We start from the raw sequence: 17,078 nt of genomic DNA, 5'->3' as shown, positions 1-17,078 counted from the left end.
ATCACAAAAACCCCGTGAAGCCCTTCGAAACCTTTCCATTTCTCCTCCCAAGCCCTCCTACCTTACCCGCCTCCTCGAGTACGACAGAAAGGCGACACCGCAATCCAGCCCTCCAATGGCGCCCCGCCACGTCGGCGCAGGATCACGGAAAAGCGTCCCCTCCTTTGCCACCCTGCTCGCGGGAGATCTCTCGCTTTCGCTCCAAACAGTCTCTCTCCCTCTCTCTCTCTCTCCCGTTTCGCAGCGAGGCGGCCTCGGGTTGCGTGAGGCGCGATGGCCAGCGGCGGCGGCCGGCGACGGAAGCCTGGCCGCGGGTCGCGGGCCAAGGTCAAGAAGACCAAGTATCTGAGCCTGAGCAGGCACCTGAGTAAGGCGGAGGTGGAGACGCCGCAGCTGTCGCCGGAGGACGGTCCGGTGTCGCCGCCGTGGCAGGAGGCTGAAGTGAAGCGGGAGGACGGTGGGGATGGAGCCAGGCAGCAGCACCTGGAGCCGTTCGCTCTGCATCACGAGGCGTCCACCCTGTTCGCGGCCTCGCCGGCGCCGTCCCTCACCGACATCCTCGGCGCCTCCGCCGGCGGTGACGAATCGCCGTCGCCGTCCGCCTCGCCGGACGACGTCTCCGGAGGGACGGGGTTCCCGGGCGCGGAGGAGGACGACCTGGCGCGCCGCGCGCTCCGGGGCAGGGAGCGGTGGGTGTACTGCAGCAGCAGCTCCTCGCCGACGAACACGACAACCACCACGTCGTCGGCGTCCCCGTGCTCGTCCGCAGCGAGCACGGGCGCCTCAGCGCGGTCGCTTCTGCTGAAGCTGGACTACGGGGAGATCCTGGCCGCCTGGGCGGGCCGCGGGTCGCTCTACATCGGCGGCGGCGAGGACGACCACGCCACGCCGGAGCTGGAGCTCGACAACGTAAGTCCGCTCCTCGCAAAGGCGCAGCCCCGCGGGGTTCCTGGCCTTGTCCGTACAGTTCTTGGAGACACGGTTGTGACAACGGTGGCGCCGTTTGTGCAGGTGTTCGTGGAGGTGGAGCCGTCTCAGCACACGGCGGCGGTGGCGTGCGCATGGAGCGCGCCGGAGACATCGGGGCCGGGGAGGGCGGAGCGGGTGCGGCGGTACAAGGAGAAGCGGCGGAGCCGGCTGTTCGCGAAGCGGATCCGGTACGAGGTTCGCCGGGTCAATGCCGTCAAGCGGCCGCGCTTCAAGGTGACAGCCACATCACTGATTTGTCAAGTGCCATGACAGGAGCTGCTGTGATCTCATACATCACTATACTATTGATACATCATTAATTCATTACTCATGTAGTCATGTGCCAAGACATGAGTTGTTGTGATCTAATATGTCACACAAATTCTGCTCAGAATCCATATATGAACTGCAAATTGATTGTTTTAGAGTTTGGAGTTTTGTCCGACTCTACTTCTTTTGGTTATAACGTTTTTGTTGTGCGTCTTCATTATGCAGAAGCCGGGTAGACTTAATAAAGCTTCTCTTTTAAAAAAACGTAATAATGATATGCAGCTCTAACCTGTCATAGACTCATAGTACATGGCTTGAAATTTTGCTGATTTCGTTATGCAATGGGAGAGCTGCAGATTTTACCTTACTGCATAAATTCACTATCTCGAAAGCATACTTCTCAGTTGAGTTCCTATGGTATCTTTTGCCCAAATTTCCTAAACAGGGCTTCGGTTGGTTTGCAAATGGGTGCTCAAGTGATATTCCACTTTGTTTGTCAGGAGCAAAACGAGTAGATTGTGCATCATTGATATTCCAGATGCGTGATAACTGAACCCAAATCATGGCTAGTTCTAGTACTGAATATTCAGGCATCACTTGAAACAAATGAAAACTGCGCTCAGAATACCTATATTGTTCTTTTACTTTTTACAAGCAGAACATCAACATGCTTTATGTTTTCTCTTTCTCATCGCGGCTTATTGTAGAGGAACTTGTTATGTTCGTGAATATATGTAGTGTCGAAGAACTCATGAACTACATCTTAAATCCTCCTTGATTCAAGAAACAAAAGCTGCCTAGAAATACTTGCATCTTCCGCCTTTTTACTAGTACCCAATTTGCGCATTGAGCAGTAATGTTTCCACTATTCCAATATTCTAGTTAACCTAGATACTTCACCTTTTCTTACCGAAGTCTGTTCTGATGGAACTTTGCGGTTCTCACGTTACCGCATTGCAGGGCCGTTTCATAAAGGAAAATGAGGAAAGCGACCTCCAGCCTACATAACCTTCTCTTGGCTTCTTCCGTTGCCACAAGGATGGATGCATCTATCATCCTCGACTAGATACCCAGTTAGTCGCCACGTTATCAGATCCAAATTCAGCTGCTGCATCAGGCTGCCACAGGCAGGTTGAATTTGTTGCAAGCTTCGGGTGTAGATGCAATGTGGAATGTCATGTTTCAAAGGATGAAAGTAACACAACTTGAGTGAAATCGCGTCGTCTCCAGTGATGGAAGCAACAGAACTTGAGCGAATGATGAATCTGTTCATCGGTGTTTCATGTAATTGTTCTCAGGTGGTCAGTTGCAGTTTGTGCTGTCGAAGAGGGGGATGTTCAGTTGGTAACAACTCAACCTAGAATTACCTCTCCGGAAGGACTAAATTTGAACCTGAGACATGTTTCTCGAGATCTTTATCACAGAAGATGTCATTCCGCCACACACAGAGATTAAAAAATTTCAGATCAAGATTTTTCATTTCGCACCTGCATTTCACTGAGAGTCTGTTTCTGTTTGTAACGCTGGAATTTCACAAAAATGTTGTAAGATTTAGTGTAAGTGCTGTATGGATGTTGCAAAATTGATGAATGCTGATGTTGGGTGTCTCAAGCATGGTTCACCAATGCGTTTGACCACTGAAAACCGTCTGCGGACGGTAACTACACAGTAATTCGGTGAAAACTGGATGAATTTTATCAAAATTATGAATTTAGGTTTGATTGCAAATCGATTTATAAATACGGTGCAGACTGAATCGGTCTGTAACCGAGCAGTGCATGTGAATTCAGCGGTCGCTGGAGGGATGGATCGGTCCATATCCGTTGTGCAGTTTTTCTGCTGCTGGACTGCTGGAGACAGGAACTACTCAGATCATGTGAGCCGTTCTTTTGTCAGGGGGGGGCACCTGTCAGTGTCGTGGAGTTGGACTCTGAGGCGTGGAGTGTTGTCTTGTTCCGTCTGGCTGCGACCCGGGCCCAGCTGTCGGAGATCCTAGGGCTGCGTCTTGGACCACCGACAGCGGTTTGGACATGTCCGACGTCTCTATGTGCTACGCAGAATATTTATCGCTGCCTCTCGCCGACATTGCAAGATTACTTTTGGAATCTAGTTGATTTTTATCAATTTTCTGCGTTCCAAATGAGAATACAATGGCTAAAAGACCACGATAAAAATCAAGCTGTTCATGTTTGGAGCGCGTTTGCATTTTATTGGGCCTCATTGTGAAGATCGATAGAGCTAAGCCCATCATGATTCACTTGGACAAACCACACTGCAGCACTTCATTTCAGAGGCCGATCTGCGCAACCACTGCAAATTGCTAGAATTGTTAGCAGCAGTAAAAATATTTGTTTTCAATATAACTTTACCGTCCTATTTTTCTAAGGAAGAAAAAATTAGGTACACGTCATGAGCAACTGTTGGTGCTCTCGTGCTGAGCATCAATGTGGAGATCAAATTTGCTTATGGATTGGTACCAATTTGGCTAGAGAATGCCTCAAATTGCCTTTATTTTTTCCCTGGCTGCCCTAATTAATTTGCTTTTCCAAATTGTCCTTCTTGCCTACAAATTTCTTTTTTTTTTGCCTTTTTTTTAATTTCCGAGTTAGCCTATTTGCCTCCCCAAATCATCCTTTTTTGCTTACTGATTTTGCTTTTTTTGCTGTGTTGACTTGGTTTCCAATCTTAAATTCTTAACCCCGAGTTACCAAGATTTTTGCACCAAAATTTGCGATGTTTTTTTCTATCGAATTTGTGATGTTATGCTTCGGAATTGTTTGGTTTTATTATTTTTCGAATCTTTTGATTTGCTTTTGAAATGTGTCCAATTTGCTTTCATGTTTATTTTAATGTTTACCAATTTTTGCTTTTTAACATAATGTTGATTTGGCCTTCGATTGGAAGGGCGTATTTTGAGGAATTGCATTATCTGACTTCAATGGAGAAGACCAGAGAAATATATGGAATGGGGGAGACAAGAAGTAAGTGTGACCATGTGAGGCGTGCTGATTGTTACTAGTTTTCCTAATTTGGGTCAGCGCGCTGGACGACTAACGCATGCACGGTCGGAGTGTAGTCAGGTCCATATTCTATAGAGGCAAAAGGTGATGAAATAGAAAAGATATAGATGTATTATTATTAGTCACTAAAAGATCTTAATATAGTAGTACTTCATCTAAGTATGAAATAAACCATTTTAGATATTGATATAGTCTCTAAAATACAACTTTAACTATTTTTAATTGTAATATATTGATAAAACATAGCAAAAATATATTATTACAAAAGCACTTTTCTAAATAAATCTACTCGTATTATTTTTAAGTATCTAAACTCAATACATAAAAAATAATTTTTAAGAATCATTGAAGTCATCCCTCTATCCAACGGATCGAGGGGTGAAGTCACGCCGTGACGGCAGAAATGGAGGATCTCAGTCCCTCCTCCTTCACCCGGAGGCTTCCTCAATGAACTAATTAAGGAGGCAGCATCAGTCGTCCTGTCCTCATTGCACATGATGAAAGAGGTCGGAATCACAGACCTCGACGAACTTCATATGCCCGGCGTGCCAAGAAAAGAAGGAGATCGGGCCGCGCGCTGGCCTTCCATCGCGTGGAGTCGGGCGTTGGAAGGACGGAGATCGCCGCCATCGCCATGGGAAGTGGTGACGGTGGAGGACAGGAGGAAGAGGAGGAGAGGGTTTAGGGGTTTTAGCGTTGGGAGCGGCAGCTGCTGATCGCGGCTCAAAACTCTGCCTTGACTGCAGCGAATTCCAGTCATCCATTAGCATAGCAGATCGGATGGCTGAGATTGTCTGCAATAGATTCTACCTGAAACTATACAGAATCATGAATCTGTGTCCTCCGATTGCAAGTACGTAGGAACATGCAAGCAGGATTAGTTTGACATGTCACCCACTATTTGAATGAGGATGAGGGGATTGCTCCATGAACTTTTTGGATTTAGGAGCCAAATTCTAAGGATCCGGACCATAGTCCCCCTATACAAACAGACTCCAAGATTTCGATTCCAGTTAGGATAAGAGGCAACTTCGTTAACATCGACAAAGAATTCTATAGTTAATGTCGTGTGTCATTCAATTTTATAGATACTTCTAATTTGATACAAGTTCCAAGTTTAAACTTAAGTTGAAACCAACTAATCTTCCATGCAAAGGTGGCAACTAAACTTGAGGTTCATCACGCTGTCCCTGTGAATCTATAGCACGCTGGATTCTGAATAAGCCCCCTTTTCCAGATATGGTCGGCACAAAACTATCATCAACTATTGTAACCTATTTGCCTGTACGATGACCTCCAAGAACATGAAGAGAAAGCAGTACTAGTCATCACACACGGGCTTCAGATAAGGATAATCCTCTAGTAGCTTCTCTTCCGAAAGAACATCGTTCTCGTCTTGAGGAGTCCACAAAACTTGAATGCCCTGGAACAGCAGGCACAATCAGGAATCTGATATACAGTGATATCAGAAGAATAAATTATGCGAGATATAGTAACACTTTCGAACATTCTGAAAATTTATGTCATGTTTATTCCCTTGTCATAATTATCCACCGACAGCAGTTGTGCAGGCTTAGGAAACGCAAAGGAAAATTTCTCTGTACAACTATACCTGAATTTGTCTTGCAGGTATAGAGTTGAGCTTTTCTACAACAGCTTCCAGATCTGCATAGCTTCTGACTTCAGGGAACTTCAGGGCTCCATGGGCAGCAACCAAAATGGTTAACTGAGGATTTGGGAATTATCTCAAAACAGTCAGTTTGTAATATGAAGCGCTCCACAAGTTTGAAAAATATCAGTTCAAAAATTGTCTAAACCAGTTCACAGTAAAGGAAAAACATGGATAGCCTTTTGTCTGGTAGAATTTTACCATGGAAGAAATACACGTACCACTATGTACTCATTTCTGAAGCCATCTGGTTTTCTGGAGTAGGTTTTCTTTCTCTTGATTCCTTCCAAGTTGTACAGAGTTTCTTCATCAAATTTGCTCCTCTCCTCGATAGAAATTTTGTCAAAATGCTGCTCCTAGGAGTTCACTCTATCTTTCACATCAACCTAGAATAAATGGTACGGGAAATTAAAAGATTCAGTGAGTTACAACATAGGGGGGCGTGCACATAAAACGATCAGTCACAAAAAGATTTTTTTACACTGTATATGTTTCTTACCGATAAGCTTGAAGAGACACAGCAATTGCTGTGACGGTGCAAGGAGCATATGGTCTCTGCACAAATGGTGGCACATAGGAGCATGATAAACAAACTACTACCTAGTATGAATCTATTATTGTACAAAAGAAAAGGGGGAACTACTACCTAGTATTAATGGACAGCTCATAGCAGTTGTAGATCTAACACGATTTATTAACTATGATTCGATGAACATATGTGATATACAAGTACGTGAACAATATCGTGTGGATGATCGTCTTGTATCAGCCTGTTTGGCACAACTTGTTTCGGGATCCATGCTAAATTTAGAGTTTGTATAATAAAATAAAGTGGTTTAAACTTTTATTTTTAATTTAAAATAAAAATCAGATGGCTTAACTAAATACCCTCGATTCATCCATAGCTCCAAAGACAAAATTTCTTGAAGCTAGGTTTAACCAGCTCTAAAAAATCTTGGATGGAGCTGTACCAAACGAGGCCTATATACTAGTGCATATGTATCAGAGATACTGTCACAAATTACATTGGGTCCTATGGATAAACAAGATAGTTTCTATAATATTTGGTGATTTTTAAAATGAATTATATTCACACATTTACACATAACATACAACCTCAGATATTTGTCAACTTCACTGCTTGCAAGATTAGTTTCAACATATTTGAAGGATGCCGTCTCTATCTTCTAGTCGTTTGCTCAAATTGGAATCAAAAGGAATCACTTCAAAACTAATAACAAGCTGAAACTAATCTTGCAAGGAGGCACGGAATGTCAACGTACACGAGCTGTAATAATTCAGAATCCACATTACCTGTCAATATGAACTTGTACCAACGTTGGTTAGAAGCATGCACCTTGTCCGCAATCTCGTTCAGATCCTTTTGAAATGACTTTGCCAAACCCAGCAATGCAACCTGAATTGTGACAAGATCCATTTATTTGTATAGTGGCTAGTGAACAGTGACAACCGACCAGTGATCACTGATCAAGGAATCTAAATTGCTAATAAACTAAAAAAAATCAGCAGGACCTGGAGTTTGACGAAGGCCGTCCTTGGCCGGGTGTAGTGCCCGCACGGTGAGAAACAGGGAAACGGCGCTGATGGACGCCGAAGCTAGATAGTCCCAGAACCGTACGTCCGCGTCCGTGTACACCGGGGGAGGCTCCGCTGTTCCGACCGATACGTGGGTCGCCTCCTTCTGCTGCTCCGGCGAAGAGGATGATGAGGAAAGCCGCAGCCGTGACGAGGAGGTGGAGGAGGAGGATGGTGTCGAGGAGGAGGAGCGCGAGGACGAGGAGTAGGAGCGCCCTCCCATGGCGCCTCCGGACGCGGCGAGCGCGGCATGCGGGATGGCCGCGGCGACGGCGGCAGCTAGTAGCAGAGCGAGATCAAGCCGGCTCTTGCGGGGCTCGTCATTGTCGTCGAGAGGAGTCCGCGGCGTGGCCAAGGTCGCGCGACAGGGCCGGAGGAGGGGCGGCACGGCGGGAAGACGGGTGGAGGGGCTGGGCGGCGGCAGTGGCGCGCGGCAGCGCGACCTCGAGAGAGGAAGCGCCGAATGGCCCGAGCCGCAGGTGATCGCCATTGGAGGCGGGCAGGCGGCGGAGTGGGGGGAGGGGTTAGCGCGTGTCTTGCTCCTACTAATTTAAGGGGAAATTGACGGTATATCATCAAAATTGTCTTAGTTTTATTATTTATTATTGATAAAATTCAATTTCATTTTATACCGTTAAAATACTAGATTTTTCAATACATATCATCAGTGTTGCCGTTTGAGCACCATTTGTCCCCGTTGCCCTGTGCAGCCTCCCCGTCACCACGGCCACGTCTTCGCGAGTGCCATCACCACGAGCCCTCTCGTCGCTAGCACCCATGGTGAGATTTGGGGGCTAGGGTTCAGCTTTGTCTGGTGGAGGCGATCAAAGGACCCGAGAGTGAAAGGGTTCACGGTGGGTTTGACCCGAGGATAAGATTGTTATTTTTATAATGTATGAGTGGTTAATTAACGGTAACATCATGATGATATATAGTTTGAAGTGAATTTTTTTAGATTCTCAGTGGTATACAGTAAAATCAAACTTTGTTGATGGAAAATTGACAATTGAGATGTTTTTTGATGGCACACAATTAATTTTCTCTAATTTCAAACATAAATAGATCAAGCAAAAACTCATAAACCTGTTTGGAACTAGTAATTGCTACACACGTGAGATCAATCTAATATATAATAATTAAAAAAGTACAGAAAGCAAATAATAGAATATTAAATATATTTTTAAATATATGAGAGATAATTATTAGACATCTGTATATAGAAAGTAAATAATAGGATATTAAATATTTTTTAAAGGAGAAACGGATTTAATTTTGTATGGTGCCTGATTGATCAATTCAAGTGCACGATAAAAATTGTTCGGATGTATCATCAATAGTGAATTATATAGGAGCATACGTGCAAGAATTTGGTAGAAAATTCGTACAAGACGACAGACAATTCAATCCCGTGGTTCTTAATCACCACTTAATTCATTTTTTCTTAACTTAATTAAATAAAGGTGAATCTTTAGTTTATTTTTTAAAATTTTAAATCGATCTAATAACCTAAAAATACGAAACTTGCATTCCTAAGTCTAGCTACCAGCAACGCGATGCTGCACAACTCTTGCGAGCACTGTCCACAAATGCTGAGCCTTGTAGTCCCTTCAGGACGAAGCTGGAACATTAGCCAGAGATTTGGATTCTTCAGGATCATTAACACCTAACATGATGCTTGCCAAGTTGACCGAACTCTGGCGGGCAAAATGACTTCAAAAAGAAATATGTTTCTTCCACCAAAAAAGGACGAAAAAACAAACACTGTGGACATGAATAGCAGGCAGAAACGGATGAAAATGGAACCTCCAAAAAACCGTTGACACGGTAAATTCTACTCAGTGTGAATCGCAGTATCTGCCTTCTCCGACGGTCCCATTCTTTAAACCATAATTTACAGCGTTTCAATTTTCAACAGCGATAGACCGATTAAGGAATGGCCGCTAACTTGACGGTTGTACTTTCGAGTCACATGAGGCTCAGATCACCTCAAAAATACTTGTGCGGAACTGAGTCGAAGTCGTCATAGTCAAATCTTCCGCGGTCCCTTCCAGTCTGCATCAAATCCCAAATTTAGCAATCCACGAAAGGCAGGGGCAAGGAAAATTGGAACAAACTACAACCTGACCGAAACTCTGAACTGACCTTCATTAAATATGCAGGATCGCATGAGATGTTCTCATCAATTGAAGTCAACTTCTTGGACAAAGCCGTCAACCTGGGGAACATTTGTTACAGAATGAATCAGTCTCGAAACTTTGATAACATTTGCTCCATGTCTAATTCTAACTCAATGATTAGCCAAGGCACTGTTCAATATTCTTATGTAAGAAAACCAACTTGGTAATCGTTTGGTCTTTCATGCATTATCTACTCAAAAGGATTGCACCTAAGGTTTTCTATGATTAACCCATTGTACCAACTATATGTCAACTGCTTTTGAGAGGCTAAAGTAATGTGCAAGGTGCCAAGAATGGAACTATAGGTCTAGCACTAGGATGAAATTTCATAAATTTGAGGTTGCAACGCTTGTAGACATAAATAGTGGTAAATATAAGGCACACACCTCTGAATCGAAGCGTCGATATGCTCCACCATCTCAACACTTTTATATTGTTCAGGATCTTCGTGAAAGCTGACCATGCCATCCTTCTGATTTATGGTTGCATGGATCTCTCCATCTTCGATCTGGTCCCATAGGAAAGTCAAAATACGCCATATTTTTTTGTACTTCTTCAAACAGGCAGCAGAAAGAACACCTACCATGCGAAGCACATGCATCTCAGCTTCCTTTGGTGTGTCAATTTGAACAGATGTAGCAATATCTTCAAGTGAAAGAGTTAAGTAAGTTTGGGTCAGCCTTTGGATGTTTCGTTTGTACATCGAGGAGAGCACTTGCTTTGCCAGCCCTAGGTTGTTGTCCTGCCAAAAAAATGGAGGGGGGGGGGGGGGGGAGCTGATAATCAGGGAAATCAACGCGTGCATTATTTTGCCAATTAAACTTAAGAAACATAAAATCTGGCACAAAGACAGCAAGTAGTTTCTAACAAGGCAGCAACTCCTGTTGCGGGTAAACTTAACAGTATGGAATGATCGAATGGCAGCTGAAGCGGGCAGAAAAATACTCACGGATCGAAACATCTCTGCATTTGAAAGGATGAATGACTCTAATTCAGGGTAGCTACCATTGCCATAGCATGTAGACATATCAACATAAATCTGAAAAGGAAAATAGAAGGAAATTATACAACATCGTAACAAGTTCTAGACAACCAAAAAAGGATGTGCAGGTAATCAAAAGGTTGAGCTTCTATCACAAGTACTCCCTCCAGTCACAAATACTTGACGTTTTGGACAAGATCCGATCAAACTTTTAAAATTTTGACCATCAATAACTTTTAAAATATTTAGTTTGGAAACATGAAGATCATGTGTGTAGATTTTCTCAAAGAATACTTTCATAATCTCGTAAATTTATTAGATTTTATAAATATATTTTAGTAGAAGATAGTGGTCAAAGTTATACATTAGAGACCGTGTCCTATCTAAAACGTCAAAGTATTTTTTTACTGGAGGGAGTAAGAGCACAATCTACCATATGTGTTAAAGCATGACATTGGTGCCAGTGGTTGAATCTTAGAAGAGAAATGTGAGCAGTCTCCACAACTTTCAAAATATCAATTAATAATTAAGAGTAAAAGTAACCACATAATATCAAGCACGAACTACTACAAATATTAACCATCATCCTAAGTTTTAATGCAAAGAAATAGCCATCAACATTTGTCAGAACTAAATCATTTTAAGAAAAAAATACATAAAAAATAATGAAAAAACTAGGCAGGGCAACTGACTGAAACATTGCATTAAAATATTCCAAAAACTCAGTACTATCAAATCATAGTTCATTAATATGGTACTTTTGAAATTAAAACTCAGTGGAATAAGACCTGGGCGTGATTTTTCAGATTTCTTTGAGCAATTGAAGATGTATACTTCGGGAATGATGGCACCTGTTACACAAATTCAACCATAATATTAGCCAATTCAACTTAAAGCCACAATTTCCTTGGAATGTTCAGACATAAGCTACAATTAAGTTTAAATCAGATATCAGATCTATCAACACAGTGAAATTCAGAATATCCAGTTCACCTCATCAGAGATCATTTGGTGTGTTTTACTTTCACATACTGGTAAAACCACACCCAACAAAACAAAGACATAAACTGAGTGGACACAAGCAATTATAGAAAACAAAAACCAAATAAAAATACCAGTGCCTCATGTCAAATTGAATATCAAGGATACCACGATTGGGAGAGAAAAAGCACGCCATCAGAATTCAGATATGAAGAGGCATACACTAAATAGTGAAAGCATATCCGAATCTATCAAAACAGAAATTTATTAATCAACAAAATCCCAAATTCAATTCTGGCAAATTTGTGCATCAATTTGCTGCTTCCTTGTGCCTAAAGGATAGACCTAACTTAATCTAGCAAGTGGTACCGGTACAATATATGCTTAATGTAATCATAAAAAATGGTTTTAAGATTGCTTAAGTTGCTCAATATCTTGAAATCAGCCTAGATTTGGTACATTAATTAATTGTATTTCTATTTGGCCTATAGACCTATAGACTATAGTAAGTGAAGTAGACTGCTAGGTGCATGTTATCACTTCATCTATTCACCTTAAAACTGATTTGCTATTTATTACAGCTGGGAGGAAGCATACTTGTTACCTCAACAAATACAGGTAATAATTGTGTAAATTTTATTTCTTATTCAGACACTGCTACTGCGCATACTTCTAGTGGGGAATAAACTTGCTATAACTGATCATCGGGTAATTTTTCCTGAAAAGTGTACTACTGTAGGTCTGCATTAGACAGCAGTAGAGAATGTAAAGCGGAAACGTACATGTCCATTCTGAATGAGCGAAACAAGGATATACTTCTTGTAAGCTTCCACAGCAATCGCGTTCAAGGATGACATTGGGGCAGTAACAGCCTGAAAAATATCCAAGTAAGCATCGAATGCAATCTAAGCATCTACCAGAAAACTGCCATAGGTCAAGGCCTCACATTGTGAAGAAGCTCCAATGCTTTAGGAAACTTCTTGAGCCCAATATATATCATCCCTCTGCAACAGAAGGCAAACTAGTAAGTAAAAGCCACATGGACTCCAAAACCATAACCACACAGCACATTTGATCCAGACCCGTAGTAGCAGTAGAGGAACAAGTCCCTTGGCTGATCAACTTCGAAAATGTCGTCTTCCAGGACGCTCAGGCCAGCCTTGTACTGCTTTGCCAGCAGGCACAGAAGAAGGTAGTCCGCGTGGACCGGGGTCAGCTGCTCAGGTGAAGTCTGGATCTTACGGACTGCTGCCCGCAGCGGGGCAATCCCTCTGATCGGCATGTTGAGCTGCATGACCTGATCCTTGAGCACCCTACACACATTCAGGACTACAAATACAAGGAGGTAAAAAGTTGAGAAATTTAAGGAGATTGCAAATTTAAACATAACGAAAAGAGGCGCATTGGAACTAGATTAGATTTGATGATCGAACGGCACCGCACATTTATCGGGAGCCAGGCGTATCTGGTCCGCCGAGCATGCGGTGAGGAAATCGGCCATGGTGACCAGGAAGTCCCCGCCGCTAAAGTCCCTCGGATTGGCCGCCGAAGTCGCGAACGCCTCCCTGCAGAGAAGGAGAAACACGCACACAAAGGAAAAGTTAGTAGATTAGAGTTGGGCGAAACGATGGGTTCGACGGGGGATTAGGGTTCTGCGACGGGGGAGGCGCAGTACAGGAGGTAGAGGTAGCCGAGGGAGTGGGTCTCGGGCTGGAGCTGGGCGAGGAAGTGGACTAAGGCGGTGGAGTGGGCGCGCAGGGAATCAGCGTCCGCCTGCTTGAGGAGGTTGTGGAGGTGCGCCACTTCCTCCGGGCTGCCGGAGAGGCCCTGGATGTGCGCCACCAGGGCCTCCACCGACTCCATCAGTGCTGTTGCCGCCGCCGTCGTGCCCGCCGTCGTCTCCGGCGCCGTCGAGGGGTGGGGTTTCCGCGCTAGCCTCCGCTTCCGCCTGCGCTGGGGTTTGGTTTGCGAATTGGGAGAGGCAACGCGACGGTGGGCTTACTGCTTTTTTGCCAGGGGTTTCCGTGGGCTCTTGGACGACGTCCATTGATTTGGGGATTTCATCTGCACCGTTGATAATTTACACTCTTCGATCGTATATGATCAGAAGCACATCTGAATTTATTTGTGTTCTCATCTGCACTGAATTAACCAGATAGATATTCATGGGTTAAGTTGGAATACATTTGCTAGCCATCTTATACACGAGGAATACATCTCACGTACAGGCTTATAAAATATCGGGAGAGAATAAGACTTGGTAGTTAGTTGATGTGTTGTACCCTCTAATATCTGGAATCAAATCTCATTTGTTTTTTCATGTGTTTCATCAAGACAGAATTTTCTTTTAATATTATATGACGTACGCTGCTTATTATGACTTTTCAATATTCAACAAGATATTTATTATGACTTCATCAATATTCAAATTTCACATCTCCGATCTTCAGCGCCATCGTTGGCAAATCAAACATCCCCAGAGATTTGCATACAAACTTGTGCACCGCTCGTCCCCTTTTCTTCACCCGACTTGTTGATATAGACTGAAGTTTGTCCCGAAACCAAGACGTAGAATCGGTGGCCTGTAAAAAAAAACCGCAATCAACAATGCTGATGCCAGAGACTCTTGGAGCTCAAGAAAACTGTTCAGTTATGCTCCAACACATCCTCCTTGATTTTATCATCACATATGTCGTCTTTAGATTCCAGGACACAGTCGATGTTAAACATGATACACAGAACAAGATATCTGGTGCCACAAACGCGAGTACACTTGCACTTGCAAGTCCAAACTCCAAAACTCTAGGTTACAATCATATAAGGGCGTCCGCAAAATCGCTTACATTTATCTATAACAACAACAAAGAACAAACGACATAGCCGACTGACTCCATCATAAGTCAGAACCCACAAACATAGGGATACTAGATATGCTGCAGGCAGGATCAAAATTCAGATCCTTAGACTCTACTCAGACGTAGCATGACCAATATTTACACGGTGAGTTTGTGCGGTGTTGGGGGTGCATCCAGATGCTGGAGGTGCAGGGCGGCTACAAGCCCCTGCCATGTTTCCCCAGGGCGAGCCGATGTCTTCAATTCCACAATTTTTCTCTGTTTCTTGTAGTAATCTTCCAGCAGCTTAGTCTGCATATCGGAGGTTTCATCTTAGAGATCATAACAATTTTCTAAAGTTGAAACAATAATAATGCAAAAAATCTCACACCTTAAGTCTAAAAATTATGAATTCATGTTTCCTTTTTTTACAAAGACAAGTTTTGGAAGGGCACACAAATAAGTACTGGTCTAGTCAGTAAGGACAAAGTTCTACGCATCCTTTAGTGCAAAGCAACGTTGAGAACCTGAGATATATGCTAACCAAAGGATTTTAAAAGTTTGCTCAGTGTGAAATTACCTGCTTAGCATAAGTACGCATTCTCTCCATCCTTGAGTCTTCCAGGCCTGCAACACCAGCAGGCTCTACCTGAGAATGCCATGTATAACTCCCAAGGCAGGGATTACAGTTTGTAGATGCTGAATTGCTCATATCAAAGAGTTGTCCACAGTGGGAACAGATGTCGCCCCTTGACCGCTTCTTCATGAAACAGTCATCAGCACATTTGAAATTCAGAACCAAATCAATATCCACAATCTCATCAAGAATCTCCTGAAATATATGAACATTATCAGATATGAGTCTAGTCACCATGCTGGAAGAAATAAGGCATCTCATTCTCTGTGCGGATTACATGATACCAGGGAGTAACTATGTTATTTTGTTCAAGCATACAAGGTAAATGGGGACTTACAGCTTGCATACGGGTGCGCGGTATCCCATCAAGAATGAATCCAGTTTCACCCTTGTTGTATCCCTCCTCAAGCCGCTTCGTCAGCAATCCAAATATGATGTCCTCCGGCACAAGCCTCCCTTCATTTACCGAATTTGCAAGCTGTGGATAAGCAACGAAAAACCAACTTCAATGCCCTCAAACATTTCCTTTGACATTTTTAGAGTATTCAGGGAATGCTACAAATATATGATCATTTCGGGAAAGATTCTAAGCGTCTGCAAATTAGACTCTACCAAATAGTCTGTATAAACAGTTCGAAGAAATGAGCAAGAGACAGCACCAGACATATATAAGGTACAACAGAAGGGCAAAATGGGAAGGCTGCATATGCAGGCGGCAGCCGACACAAAACGCCAGGATGGAATGTTCCAAGCTTCCAATGTGAAACCCCAGATATGCTAAATCACCCAAATTACCCCCAACATCGTGTGGACGCGGGCAAATTACGGGGCTGCCCCCGCAGCCATTCACGGATGGGGAGGACGCGGGGGAAGACATGGCCAGCACGCTCCTCTCCTAGCAATCTAGCATCATGAGACTCAATACAAACACCACAAACAATTGAATCTTGTCCTTTAAAATAAGACCGAGAAATCATGGCCAGCCAAGAAAATGCTTGATTTGCAAAATACTTCGTGGGGAATAAGGAAAATTTTAGTAAATTGGCTGATCCGAAGAAAAGTTTGTGGCTTTGCAGAACCTGAGACAAATATAGCAGGGATCATAAGTGACCACAGATATGTCACGAAAATTTTTCCAGAAGCGCCCAAAAAAGCGGCCGGAAGAATTAAGAATCCAGTCTAGTTTTTTATCAATAAGGAAAATGTTTTGCGAAATGGCTTGGATTAACACCTAAAGAAAATCCCAAAATTGCTCAAAGAAAAAGATCCTCCTCCTGGCGCAAGACGCGACTCGGAACGCATGAATCAATCAAATCAATCGATCCAAGCTCGTGCCACCCCGAGATCGCCAAATCACTCGAGGTGTCAACGCGGAACAACTCAATGTGGGACTGCAATTTTGGAGCGAAACGGGCGCGAACCTTCCTGTAGAGCGCGGACGCGGGGTTGAGTTCCTGCCTGACGAGCGTCCCCATGGAGATGTACGGCACGTCGAGCACCTCCGCGAGGCGCGCGGCGTGGGCGTGCTTTTGCGGTCCCGGGCGGCCCATCACCACCCACTGCACGCCCCTGGGGCCCCCGCCGGCGAGGTCCGACTCCGCGACCGGCGCGGAGACGCGACGCCGCGCGTCCTCCTCCTCCTCCTCCTCCCAGTCGGTCCAGTAGTCCACCATGGCCGCCGCCGAGGCCGCGAGCCTCCGGTGTGCCGGGGCCGGGGCGGGGTGCGGGGCGAGCGCGCGGCGGGAGAGGGAGAGGAACCGGGCGGCACCGGCGACCCGCAGGAGGCCCGCCATTGCTGGCGGCGGCTAGCGTTTTTTGCGTAGGGTTTTGGGGGCGGCGGCGGAGGCTGTGGCGAGTTTTTATTTCGAGGTGAGAAAAAGGTGGAGGCGAGAGGTCGCGCTGCGCTTGTGGTGGATACGAGGACCCTGACGACTCTCGGGATC

The 17,078-nt window shown here is 44.3% G+C and overlaps 3 protein-coding genes and 1 pseudogene across 3 annotated transcripts; 1 reads left to right on the top strand and 3 right to left on the bottom strand.

Moving 5' to 3' along the window:
- Nucleotides 1–176: 176 nt before the first annotated feature.
- On the top strand, nucleotides 177–2,860 carry LOC133896162 (uncharacterized). The gene is made up of 3 exons (XM_062336709.1): nucleotides 177–909; nucleotides 1,012–1,203; nucleotides 2,200–2,860. The coding sequence occupies exons 1-3, from the start codon at nucleotides 274–276 to the stop codon at nucleotides 2,245–2,247; spliced, it is 876 nt and encodes a 291-aa protein (XP_062192693.1). The 5' UTR covers nucleotides 177–273; the 3' UTR covers nucleotides 2,248–2,860.
- A 2,610-nt stretch (nucleotides 2,861–5,470) lies between these two features.
- LOC133895957 (uncharacterized) lies at nucleotides 5,471–8,014 on the bottom strand (annotated as a pseudogene).
- A 1,217-nt stretch (nucleotides 8,015–9,231) lies between these two features.
- On the bottom strand, nucleotides 9,232–13,678 carry LOC133895976 (COP9 signalosome complex subunit 3-like). Its single transcript, XM_062336500.1, has 11 exons — nucleotides 13,340–13,678; nucleotides 13,108–13,229; nucleotides 12,747–12,993; nucleotides 12,611–12,668; nucleotides 12,447–12,536; nucleotides 11,472–11,534; nucleotides 10,651–10,740; nucleotides 10,285–10,443; nucleotides 10,088–10,209; nucleotides 9,667–9,739; nucleotides 9,232–9,576 (listed from the first exon to the last, which is right to left on the bottom strand). The coding sequence occupies exons 1-11, from the start codon at nucleotides 13,525–13,527 to the stop codon at nucleotides 9,511–9,513; spliced, it is 1,278 nt and encodes a 425-aa protein (XP_062192484.1). The 5' UTR covers nucleotides 13,528–13,678; the 3' UTR covers nucleotides 9,232–9,510.
- Nucleotides 13,679–14,384: 706 nt separating this feature from the next.
- On the bottom strand, nucleotides 14,385–17,017 carry LOC133896363 (probable adenylate kinase 7, mitochondrial). Its single transcript, XM_062336952.1, has 4 exons — nucleotides 16,557–17,017; nucleotides 15,473–15,613; nucleotides 15,079–15,330; nucleotides 14,385–14,810 (listed from the first exon to the last, which is right to left on the bottom strand). Exons 1-4 carry the CDS (start codon nucleotides 16,926–16,928, stop codon nucleotides 14,658–14,660), a joined length of 918 nt encoding a protein of 305 aa, XP_062192936.1. The 5' UTR covers nucleotides 16,929–17,017; the 3' UTR covers nucleotides 14,385–14,657.
- Nucleotides 17,018–17,078: the final 61 nt, after the last annotated feature.

The sequence above is a fragment of the Phragmites australis genome, chromosome 16, assembly GCF_958298935.1.
Source record: "Phragmites australis chromosome 16, lpPhrAust1.1, whole genome shotgun sequence".
NCBI classification, from domain to species: Eukaryota; Viridiplantae; Streptophyta; class Magnoliopsida; order Poales; family Poaceae; genus Phragmites; species Phragmites australis.
The sequence above is the reverse complement of the archived record's forward strand: the minus strand, read 5'-3'. Positions and strand labels throughout refer to the sequence as shown.